Raw genomic sequence first — 13,121 nt, 5'->3', positions numbered from 1 at the left:
AGGAAATTGCATCGCTAATTACTACGCGTGCTACGCACCGACGCCTGGAAAATCAGCCACTTGATCTTACTATTTTATGTGGCCCACAATACCTAATGGGAGCCATTACACAACACAAAATAAAAACGGGGGAAAAAAGAGGGTTGGCGGAACCCATTGTACTAGAATGGATAGCACCACCGTTACAACCAAAACGAACTATTCAAGAAAAAATTTCAACGCTGGCCGAACTCATTAGGACACTCTTCGCCCCTGACTTACATGATCAGCGTTGGTCAAATCTGACTGCAGCAATCAAATATAGAAGAAGTGAGAATCGTCGAGGCAAGCGTGAATTGAAAAAACTAGGTTCAGATTGCGCTGATGATGTAGAATTATGGGGGCCTGCGGAAAGGTTTTTCGCCGCGGCTTTAGCTCCTAACGTTGCAGTTGCGCATGCCATGTCTAATCTAAATAAACTTGCTTGTTGGGCTGTTAGGCAGTCAAATGTTACTACACAAATTCTCTCTGAAATGTCACAGGATATGGATAGCCTGAGACATGCAGTGTTGCAAAATAGAGCAGCTATAGACTTTCTGCTTTTGGCACAGGGACGCGGGTGTGAGGATTTTGAAGGAATGTGTTGTTTTAATCTTTCTGATCATGGACAGTCAATCCATGAGCAATTGAAATGGCTAAAGAACCACACCCAGAGAATCACCGTACAGTATAATTGGTTTGATGATCTGTTTAGAAAGATGTTTGGTAATGTGAGTACCTGGATTTTGAGCTTGATCAAAGAAGGGCTACGTATTCTATTCATAATTGTATTAATTTTAATTGCTGTAAGAGTGATTTTTGGCTGCTTAACACAAAAGCTTGAACAATTAACTAAAAAGGTCTTTCTCGCACAAAATAAAAACGGGGGAATTGTGGAGGACTGGCTTGAGGGCAGAGGTCATGTGAAGACTGAACAACTAAAGGAAGCAGAACTAAGTATATATCGTACACAGTTAATGTGAGCCAAGTCCCGTATGAGAGTAAAAACAGTTAGAGCCAAGGACACATTGTCCTTGGCTCCAAGGTGTTATCAATGATTAGTCCTGGGAACTTGCGGGTGATGTAATGCAGAAGTTGCTGGGTAAACCAAATTGCTGTTACCAATAAGGAGCTCAGCTTTTGCAATATGTATGAGCCTGATTAGTCCTGTGCTATATAAAGAAAGACCACACCTAATAAAGTTGAAGTACACTGATCACTCATATTGAGCGTCTGGGTCTTCCCTCCGTCGGCTCCTCCCGTGCAAGTTTCCAACATATAGATATCTTTGTGTTGAATAGGTCTTCCACGCTACAAAGAAACCTGCAAGACATATGCTGATTTGCTAGGATTAAAACAAATTAAAATGGGGTTTTAGACCACCCCATGGATCGCTGTTCTCTCTATGCTTTCTTATGGACTGTTCTTGAACGGAGTTTCCCTCTGTACATCCTCTTTTCATTAAAGAGCGGTATGGCCCCAGCTGTACTTTTCCTTGGTATCCTGGAGAGGCAACAACACTGCCTTTCCAGCTCACTCGCTGTGTAAGCGCTCATTCCCCCTGGATGACCCACTTTCCTCACAAAAAGGCAATATATGATGAGTTTGGTGGAAATCACAAGCCCTCTTCCTGGGGGCAGCGGGGAGAGCAGGCAGTGGAAGACTTTCTGTATGTGGGGGAACAAGAGAAATAACTTGACCTACTGTGTAGAAGGAAGGATGCTACAAGCACATGAAAACATGAAATAAGGTGTCAGTGTCCTTTGAAATCCAAGTTGCATCTAATGCACCTATTTGCACAGGCAGAAACATAGCTTCACTTCTCACCGAGAGGAGGATCAGCTTGGAAAGGCTGACACCTTGAAGAGCATCCTGTAATCACAGCCAGTGAAGGCCTCCCCAGTCTAACATGTTTTGTGCTACAGATTGGTAAATCATATGTGATGTAAATTCTGAAGCCCTTTCTTGGGGCTCTTTAAAAAAATCAATTTGGGAATTTGCTTTAATCAAGAATGCTGCTCTTAAAATGGTGTGGAAAGGAGCCATCACTGTAAATATAAGTGGTTCAGAAATATGCATTTTTCCATCCTTCAAACTAAGAAAAGGGGACAATCATGAGGACTGAATTTTCTAAAAGCATCAGCTAGAGAGTCCTAAAAAAAAGAGGTTTAAATAAAGTTCTTATTTCCGTTGGAAACAATGTGAAGTGTATGACAAAATACATACTTGGAAACATCTCAAATCAGAAGCTTGAACCAGGGAAGGATTTCACAAAGAGTTTCCAAGGATCCTGGGATAAAGCTCATCCTATTTTCTCATCATGATTGAATTTTCTTAAAAAAAAAAGGTTAGAATCCAAACCTGAAGTTTTATTTAATACAATCAGCTTTCTCTCAGGCTAATACACACAGAAGCAAGAGAAATTTGCTTTGACAAGCATTGAGTGAAAGCACAATTAAGTCCTCAGGGTTTGCTTCCAAGGCTTCCTAAGCAGCCATCACATTTTTTCCTGAATTATAGCTATGGGAAACCATATCATATGATAAGTTTAAACAGTATGTGAAGCAAACTCCACGTGAAAGCTATAGAGTTCTTTTAAAAAATCCACATAATGAAGTGGTTTCCTAAGTACAGGGATTCACATCTCAAAGTATCACTGCTCAGAAGCTTGTTGTCATCATTTAACTTATGCAGTTTTCCAGCTTTATAAAGTATGTATTTTAATGTCTCAGCTCTACAGCAAGCCTTATTTTCCTGCTCAATGTCTTTGTGAGACAGAAAAATTGAAGTAATTATAATTAAAACTGCAAAAAAAAAAGCAAACCTTCTAATAAAGTATACATAGCTGAGTTAAGCTTTGTGGAAACTGAAATCATTCATGTCAAGACTATATCACATAGGAATCTATTAAAGTTAGAAGCTCTCAAATCAAAGATCCCAATTATGTAATCCAGCTGGGACAAATACAACCTGCACCACGTTATTAAAATGTCTAAATCTATAATGCATATATCAAACCTGATGCATGTAAAATAGGTAACTTCATAGACCACGGTGAACAAAATAACTTGCAGGTGGTGCAATGATTTATCCATTAGGCAAAAACAACCACACACATACAAACATAGCACGCATTTTTAGTATCACAAATTCCTGATTTTAGGCCCTGGGGAAAAGAGATGGACCCTAGAGTCTTGTGATTTTAGTTTTTACCTAAAATATAGAAGATGCTCAACACCTAACATCAAAAACAGTACACACAGTGGCCTTTGCCACATGTTATAAGCCTCCATATGCATAAGGCTCATAGGCATCACATGCCTCAGTTTACCAGATTGATATTCTATGATCACATCTTCCTTCAAAGTCAGCGTACTTCTCCCTAAGAAAACCGTATGCTTCATATTTAAAAACAAATAGTGTCAGATGAAGATAGTATTTTTATCATCTTTTTGCTGGGCTTTGATTTGGAAAATATTTTGCAGTGTACCAATAAAGTCCTGTTTTGGGCATTTTTGGTGACAATTCTTTAATTCGTCATGGCAGCAATACTGCAGGTAGCTTGCTCCTGCCTAGAAAAAGTTTTCTACAAAAAGACAATTCAACCTGTTCTTTTCTTTTCCGGCATAGCTAAAACCTGTTCTTTCATTCTCTACATGCCTAAGATAAGCCTATTCCCGGTAAGTTTAGGTACCAACTACTTTATTTCCAGAGGAGCTGGGTTGCTATCTTGTATTTTGATGGGATCTAGGTACCTACTTTTAAAAATCTGACATCTAATCTGGAACCATATTTTCGGAAAACATCTGCTCAGAAGTGTTAAGAGCAATTTTTTTTTCTTTTTTTTTGAAGGTGCCAGTATTAGTTTTGAAAAGCATTAGATCATCAAACCTGATCTTTATGATATTACCACAGGAAAAAATGGAGGAAGATGCTTTGTATCCATCAAGAGAGGCCACTTGAAACAACTGAAGTCACAAACTAAATAAAGCATCATTCTAGTTCTGTCCAAAATATTCTGGAAAAGTTAACAACAAAGCAGAACTCTCTTCATTGCTTCAGGTGATCCAGTAGAGACAGATGACAGCATTTTGGCATCCTCCCTTCTCATAAAGAAATATTTTTGGAAGTCATGCCTAATATCTAAGGAGATAATAGATGCTCCATTCATTAACATCACAGTCTTTCAGCCTCATGGGATATGATTTTGGAGAGGATTTGAAAGATCTGGTCCATAGCCAGTTCCCTAAATTATTTAGTCATTTTTCTCTAGAGATCTGGAGTTGCACAACACAGTGGAGATGTACAATGATTATGCTCTAACCAGATTTCTAAGTGTAAGTTAGATTTCTTTAACTGGCTGATATTGAAAGGCTTTGAAATTCTCTAAATGAAGCACTTCCATTCAGTGAACTGCACATAATTTATTTCTTTTTTTTCCATTGATGAATTCTTATTTCTTTTTTTTTATTATTCTTTTTATCCAGGATAAAGAAAGTTTATACATAAAATGTCTTTGTGATGTGAAAACTCTTCCCTGCCCTCTTTTATGGGAAACTGAAAGTATTTTATTTTTTAATTATGATTTGCACTGTAGACAATTATACCATATGTAAGAAACATGACCAGAGGCTCTGTTGATATTTATTGTGGTTGGAATTGCAAAGAAGGCACAGTTGTGCAACTCAGCGGGACTGACTGAATTTCTCATACCTTTGAAATCCACATATTTTACACAGCATTGTTCTGAGAAGAGAGAGAAACTCAATGTAATCATTCCTTTGTTCCATTCAAACAGTGATGATTCCTAGGGGTTTTAATGAAGAAGAGGTGCTACTGGAAGTTATTCACGGGAGGTTGTTTTTCAACACCATTTTTGCCTGACTTCTGTTTATTGAATGGCTGTCTCCTCACCAAAAGGGAGTTGGCTGTATTTCAATGTTTCACTTGCTTCTATGCAGTTTTTTGCTTTGCAAAGTGCTTTGGTACAAGAGAAAGGGACAGATATAAATGTATGCAATGTGAAAATAATCTTACAGAATACTTCAGATGCAATGCTAAACATCATGGTGGGCATAGAAGACAGATCTCCAACCTACATTATGATCCCTTTTACTCAAAGTGAAAAAACTCATTTTTTTCTTTTTAATATTTAAGTCATATGCTTTGGTTATGAAGCCTAAAAGCTATGCCATGGGAGACGCAGAGGCAGATCAATCGAAAGGCAATCTTTAATGAGTCCCACAAGAGGATGTATAGCTCATTTAAAGCAGAGAGAATGTTTTATATGTTTCGTTATGAACATCAGGCAAGAAGTACATTTTTATTACATTGAACTGAATTCCTTAAGGCTCTCATGCTTGCAGGAGTAGAGCTGATGGAATAGTTAAGACACTAATAGTTAAGACTCAGCTGGGAGACTGCATTCGAATATTGCAAGTCATTTCCCATTCTGTAAGGAAATATTTGTCTAAGAAGTGACATAGCTTTAACCTAGTGTTTCATCTTTCTCTTTTTAAATTCAGCATTTAATTAAAAATTCTCTGTGGATTAAAAACTACTACGGAATGATTCTATAAATAGTGGTGCTTTACAGTCATTTTACTCTCAGCATGTGCTTGTATGCAAGAAAGGGAAACGAGAAGACATCCTTGAAAATACAGTCAAAAATACTTCGGCTTTGTGTGGAGAAGACAGATATGAACTACTTGAATATTCACTTTCATAGTTTGGGCACTTAGTAGGGGCTTAAATTTGGGGGCTATGATTGCTCCTATGTTCTCAGCACTCAAAGCACTTCAACACATTTTTGGCTTTTAAGTAAATGAGCAGGTAAGTACATCAGAGCCTGTAGGTCTTGACCTTTCAGTTAGGGACAATACTGATAAGCAGCCACAAAGTTCCTCCTATTCACAACATGGGGAAGGTTGCATTTAAGCCTATTTCTCATTTAGGTGATCTCCTATCCATAAATTGTTTGTCAAGTAAGAAAATGTAAAGAGTAGTGGGAACGGAGCTTACTCTGTTATTGAGACTGTTATTTGCTTGTAGCAAAATGGAGCCACCTTGTACATCCTTCAATGCTCTCTTCAAAATTTTTTTGGACCAAAGCACCATGTGTTCTCCAACACTAAAGTTATGGTAAACTTTAAAAAATGCATTAATACTGCATATCTGATATTTGTAGTGCTCAAACCAAGCCTAGTATGAAACACTGCATATTGGGCTTGCATTCCTCCCACCAAGCTGAACAGACTATTTTTGAGAGAGAAAAGGCACTTAGTCCTCAGAACTGAAGACATCTTCAAGGATGTCTTTACTCTAAGGTACGCTTCACAGCTCCTTCTGATCTACTTTCTCCAACACACCGTTGCAGGTAGCCCTTCTCCAAGTCAGCGCCAGCACATGTCTCCGTGCGTGCTGGCTTGGACCATCACTGCATGCTGGAGCAGGCTCCTTCCACTGCAGTCCAGCTTACAATTGCATTATGTACTGGGAAGCTGCTATAGTGAAATTTCCTCCTGTCATACTGAGCAACTGTTTATTGCAGAAGAAACCTAAAGTAAGGCCTTAAAATAAGGCAGTTTCCAGCTTTTTATCTCAGGTCTTTTCAAGGACGCATAAGAGTTCACACTGCACAGAGGTACTGTACCTTGCATAATATCAGAAATGTTTTTTTGCTGCTATGCGAAATCAATTCAGAAGGACAAATGAGGAGAGAAGGCACAGCACAACTCTAGGAAATCCAATACGGAAGGACCTTTTGGATGGACGGCTGCCCAGCGCTCTTCTTCAGGATCTCTCAGAGGGGAAGGATTGCTGCCACACTCACTGAAACTCTCATCCTCCTTCACCACCAGACATAGTTCTGTGCCCATGGAAACAAATTTCCAAATAAACTTGAAAACTCACAGCAGTGCCTAGTACGCACATACACACATTCTTACTGTATGTGTAGAAAATGAGTCCATTTCTTGCCCGTAGTGAATGAAAATTTAAGACACCGAAAAAACAGTGCAATAATGTTGACATTCAAATGCAGAGCCTGTTGCTGCCATGAGTGATGGAGTTTTTGAGTGATTTAGATCAGATGCACAGTGCATAGCAGTGAGAAGCTATGCTATGGTTGGAGAAGACCCTGATTTGCAGCCAGAAGCCAGGATTAAAGTAGTTTTTTTTTCTTACTTTATAGTCTGATCGTATAGAGAACTGGAGAATTAAATTCTGACTGCAATTTGGATGTGCTACGTGGATTTATAGTCTAATAGACACAGTTCTGTGTAACCTACTTAGATTCCCTCCAAAGAAAAAACTAGTAGCTGAATTCAGTTAATGTGCCAATTATTCTGTATTCTCCTCATATTGCTAAACATTATTCAAAAGTAGGTTAATATAATCAGAGGGGGAAAAGTATCCGCTCTGTATATGAAGTGCAATGTATTTGAGTAAAATATTTTTATGAATACAAATAACATTGGTGTTTCACTTTTAGTATTCTTAAAAATAACATTGTACTTTAGACTGGTGTTTTCAGAAGTGGGACAAACACATGGAAATTCCCACAAATTATTTAGTGCAGGGTGAGCAGCCCAAAATGTTTTATGCCGTATGATAATATTGCAGGCACAACCTGGAAAGTTTCAGATGGAAGGAAGAACCACAGATTAGAGATAGTAGCTTTCAAGAAGCCAGACTTGAGCATCTCAGAGAAGAAAGCACTTGCTTGTTCTGCCTCTAGCAAATAGTATCCCACCATTTGCTTTTCTTATAGGTAGGAGTTTATGATGATGAAATAAGTGTTTTGTTCTCGCTATATTCTTTTTCATGATGACATCAGAACACAGAGAAGGTAGATGGAAACGCTATAGGTACAAATGGAGCAAAGGGATAAAACATCTTTGAGTGAGGTTTTGTTAAAGGTATACACAGTGAGGCCACTAAAAACAGAGGAATTACTTCTCAGGGATTCAGAAGAAACCTGAGATATTCAGAACTATCCCAGACACATCACTGGACTAAGCATGAACCTGAATATAAAACTCATTTAAATATTTGCTGCAAACTTTCTTATTCCCATTAGGAGTTTTAAGTTAAGGGAGTTTCATGATCACATTTATTTTCAAAATATATGTTAAATTAGAGCTCAGTGTATATACATATTTATGCTTTATTATTTGCATAATTCTATTGTAGGTCTGAATACTTGTCTTTACATATGCTAATACATACAAAAATGTGTCCTCTCCCAGTGAAGCCTGGGTCTGTGCTGGTCAGTGCAGTCAGCTGGAGAAAAGGAGCATGAATTAGCTTTTAGTAATTTGTATCTGAGTGGATTTTGGTTCCACCTTCATGTGTTGTTTTTAAATTGTTGAATACTGTCTTATTTGTGCTACTCTGATTGCATACATGTTTGTGGGTAGAGGAAAAGAATAAAGACTGTTAAACATTTAGGCACTTAATTATAACATGCACTTAGGATTTTGCAAAGTGTATGTACAGGCTGATTTAACGAAAAACACACTTGAATTTTCTTTAATACAAGCTCAATAGTATTCTTGCTTCACCTTGAGTCTGCACAGAGAGGTGGAACAGGGCTAGCACAGATCAGTGCACAGGCAGCCATGTGTGAATATAGACAGGCATGCAGAATATTGCCGAAGGACAAGGCAAATACAGACTGGCCTCTATGAACATTTAGGGATCATGATGATTTAGGTAGGGCTGCCTGAAACCTGAAGATTAGCAGGACACTATATTATCACACATATCGTATCTAAGCCAGCTTTGAATGCAGTGAAAATAATTTCCCATATTCCCTCTGAGTGAAATGCAGGATGCTACACATTGTACTTGACCCTGTGTTACCTCCCATGGCAAATAACTATATTATACAACCCTGATTGTTTTATTTTAAGGAATTTCCTTAGTTTTGCTTTAACTTATTTTCTTGGACTGCATACCTTCAATATTTTACCCACATCAATGACAGAAACAGCCATGGGAGGAACAGATTAGTTTTGCACTACAGTGCTAAGAGTTTCCTGGGCTCTATGTCACCACCAGGCTGAACCTGCAGATCGAGAAGGAACACTCACTAGTAAAGGACTCACCCTCCTTCTTCAGAGTATTTGTGACCAAAGGCAAGGATGTCGGATGCCCGGCCACTGCCGTCACATATCACAACAGGAACAGGAGGAGTGTCTCGCAGGTACTCCAGAACGATGGAGATAACATTGGGACCTCCTTCCACAATGAGGGCCACCACTGGAACCCCTTGACCGATTCCTGGAGTAAAAGAAAGAAACAAACAAAAAAAAAACCCAAAAAGAAAAGGAATGAAAAATACAAATCCAGCAAACCAAATAAAACATAACGGAAAATAGGAGGGAAAAAAAAAGACCCACACTGAAATTACTGCAATGTGACCATATAGTGTCATGTTAGAGAAAATGTCATTCAGCAAATCATAGATCTTAAGGACAGAAGGGAAAATTATGTTCATCTGGTCTATTCTATCACATAAAACAGGATTTTCTAGAATTATTTCCTGCTTTAAATAGAATATCTATGGCTGAAATACACCAGGCATTTTTAAAAACATTGAATCTTGATTTAAAAGCATAGAGAAGCTACCACAGTTCTTCCTATCTTGTTCTGAATCATAACATTGCAACTTGTTTCTGACCTAAATTTTGCATGGTTTCAGCTTCCCATCACTGGGTTTTCTAGTATCTTTGTTTTCTATTTTAAAATCTCCTCTATCATGATATTTTTGTTCCCTTTTTAGATGCTTTTAAGGTTGCAGTTGGATAGCCCTGTAACATCCTCCTTGATAAATTAAACATATTATGTTCCATGTCAATGCAATACTTGTTTTCCACTTCTACAGTCAGTCTCATGTTTTCCTCTGAATTCTCTACAAATTTTCCAGCACATCCCCTGACTTGCAGACCCTAAGCTGGACACAATGCTCCAGAAAGAGCTGAACCAGTGCTAAGCATGGAGGAGACATCTTCATTTTCAGTACTTGTACTGTAATTAGATGGGAACTCTCTGCAAAAGTTGCAACACAGACTTTGCCAGAAAAGTCTCATAGATTTAGAGACTGAAAATCTGAGAGCAGGCTGGCACTTAAATGACTGACAAAATCTCTATGGTTGTCACTTCTTGACTAGTGAGGACTGAAGTCATCCAAAAGGACCCGGGCAACAAACTAATTGAACATTTTCTATGAACATTTCTTGTCAACACAGTCTTTTTTTTTTTTTGAAACCAGGTTTTCCTACGAAAACTACATGCATTTTGCACAGAATTTTGATATTTCGTTGAAAGAAAAGAAATGAGTCCCCCAAAACTTAATACTTGGGTAGGGGAATGTTGTATGAGGCTAGGCAACCATGAGTTTTAGTCAAATGTCCACAGAGACAAAGGTAAGCCTGAAGCACCTGTATGTTAAATCTTGTTAGACCCTATAGAGACATTGCTGAATCAAACCATATTGGATATTAACCAAAGATTATAAGGATTTGAATTACTGCCAAAAAATGATGTGAACTGTTTTTTTGTTTACCCCCCCCCCACAGTTCTTATATACAACAGCAATAATATAAGTACCTTTGAGCCACATTAGAAGCAAATGCTGCATTTCTTGGAGACTCACAGCATACTTCATTAAGGCCATAATCTGTCAGATTGTGGCTCTTTTATTATTAAAACTTAAATAGAGTGTGTGCAGTTTACTTATAAAACTTTAAGTAGAGTTATAAAAACAAGGCTAATGAAAGAGTGAAAAAAGGGTGGACCATAACAAAGTGATTAACAAAATTATTTGCACATAGCTCACTAGTTACGCTTTTTGTTAATATGAAGGACTTTCCCAAACTGCTGCTCTACCTAATCATTATTTGGTAGTTAAGTTGTTTTCAAAGGTGTTAGTGGAAAAGCAGGTCTAAGGAAAGGAGCCAAATGAAAGAGAGGAATTAAAACATTGAATTAAGAGGAGAGAATTATGACTCTGATGGGTCAAACTATCCCTTATGTACTTCCATTAACTTTAAGGGATTTAAGCTAAAGATGAATTCACAGAACTCAGAATCACAGAATGGTTGAGGTTGGAAAGGACCTCTGGAGATCATCTAGTCCAGCCCCCCTGCTCAAGCAGGGTCACCTAGAGCAAGTTGCCCAGGATCCTGTCCAGTCAGCTTTTGAATATCTCCAAGGAAGGAGACTCCACAACCTCTCTGGGCAACCTGTGCCAGTGCTCTGTCACCCTCACAGTAAAGAAGCTTTTCCTCATGTTCAGATAGACCTTCCTGTGTCTCAGTTTGTGCCCGTTGCTTCTCATCCTGTTGCTGGGCACCACTGAAAAGAGTCTGGCCCCATCCTCTTTACACTCTCCCTTTAGATATTTGAATGCATTGATAAGATCCTCTTTCAGCTCCAGGCTGAAGAGTCCCAGCTCTCTCAGCCTCATATGAGAGATGCTCCAGTCCCTTAATCACCTCCATGACCCTTCGCTGGACTCTCTCCAGTAGCTCCATGTCTCTCTTGTACTGGGGAGCCCAGAACTGGACACAGCACTCCAGATGCGGCCTCACCAGGGCTGAGTAGAGTCAGAGGACCACCTCTCTCGACCTGCTGGCAATGCTCTGCCTAATGCAACCCAGGATACCATTGGCCTTCTTGGCCACAAGGGCACATTAGTGGCTCATGGTCAACTTGGTGTCCACCAGCACCCCCAGGTCCTTCTCTGCAGAGCTGCTCTCCAGCAGGTCAGCCCCCAGCCTGTACTGGTGCCTGGGGTTATTCCTCCCTCAGTGCAGGACTCTGCACTTCCCTTTGTTGGACTACATGAAGTTCCCTGCTGCCCCTCTCTCCAGCCTGTCGAGGTCCCTCTGAATGGCAGCACAGCCCTCTGGTGTATCAGCCACTCCTCCCAGTTTTGTATCATCAGCAAACTTGCTGAGGGGGCACTCGGTCCCATCCTTCAGGTCATTGAGGAAGACTTTGAACAGGACTGGACCCAGTCTTGACCCCTGGGGGACAGCGCTGGCTCCAGGCCTCCAACTAGACTTTGTGCCACTGATCACAACCCTCTGAGCTCTGCCATTCAGCCAGTTCTCAATCCACCTCACTTTCTGCTCATCTAGACTGCGGCTAGATTTGTGCAAGTTTTTGGCTAGACAAAACTAAATTTAGTTTGGTAAATTTTGGGTGCGTAAATAAACTCATTTTTAGAGTGCATAAAACTATATGCCTTAAAAGTGCTTTCAACAAAATTAACAATAAAAATGGAATTTTCTGATAATCATCTAAATAACAAGATTTTCTTCTGGTATCAGTACATTTAATATGATACATCTGGTTGCACTTGAGCATGTCCAAAAGAACCTCATTTCACAGGTCCGTCTAAGCTTTTCTTTGTTGCTAGGTGAAAGAGAAATGCTGTTTATAGCGATGCCTAGGATAAGAATAATGTTTTTGTATGACAGTGGCTAACAGAAGACGAATAAAAAGGAAAATAACTGAGCAGAATATTTCTCTGGCTGAAACATCCCAACATAATCACCAAATAGACTCATGGTGGCTGATGAGACACACTTTTCAGTTAAAAATTTAGTATATAGTTGGACAGAGTTATTTTATGATTCCATTTCTCATGCTCTGGCTAATATAATGGTACCAAGTTTTATGAACTTTTTATCAGGACTCACTCTTCTCATATAGTTTTCTTTATCTGCACTACAATGCACAGCCAATACTTTTAGCATTTTTTCTTCTGCTGATAGTTGCTTAAGAAATGAATTTTTGATAGTTGAATAAGGCTCTCCCTTCACTGTTCTTGCTTGAGCCCTCCTTGCTCTAAAGACTGATCACAGAGCAGCTCTAAATGAATTCTGATCAGGAGATACCCAGCTCATTGAAATCTTATATCAACATTCCTCTTCCCAAGTGTAGCATTTTCCTCTGGAAACTGACTGGATGGACACATTTTGTTTAATTAACGATAAATAAAAGGCAACAGTTTTTAAAAGCCTGATCCTGACTTTTACCCAAGGTGGACTTTTATAAAGTATTTGCTACCATGCTGTATATGAAATTAT

At 39.0% G+C, this 13,121-nt stretch overlaps 1 protein-coding gene across 2 annotated transcripts in view; it reads right to left on the bottom strand.

Annotated features, from left to right (window-relative positions):
• Positions 1-13,121, bottom strand: part of LOC135323498 (transient receptor potential cation channel subfamily M member 3-like) — a 285,214-nt gene that overhangs the window by 94,092 nt on the left and 178,001 nt on the right. For both annotated transcript variants that reach the window (XM_064499862.1, XM_064499864.1), the window contains exon 7: positions 9,129-9,303. In XM_064499862.1, the coding sequence (XP_064355932.1) occupies positions 9,129-9,303 (175 nt within the window). The remainder of the gene's footprint in view (positions 1-9,128; positions 9,304-13,121) is intronic.

Source organism: Dromaius novaehollandiae, chromosome W (genome assembly GCF_036370855.1).
Source record: "Dromaius novaehollandiae isolate bDroNov1 chromosome W, bDroNov1.hap1, whole genome shotgun sequence".
Taxonomy (NCBI): domain Eukaryota; kingdom Metazoa; phylum Chordata; class Aves; order Casuariiformes; family Dromaiidae; genus Dromaius; species Dromaius novaehollandiae.
Note: the sequence above shows the minus strand (reverse complement) of the source record. Positions and strands in the feature narration are given on the sequence as shown.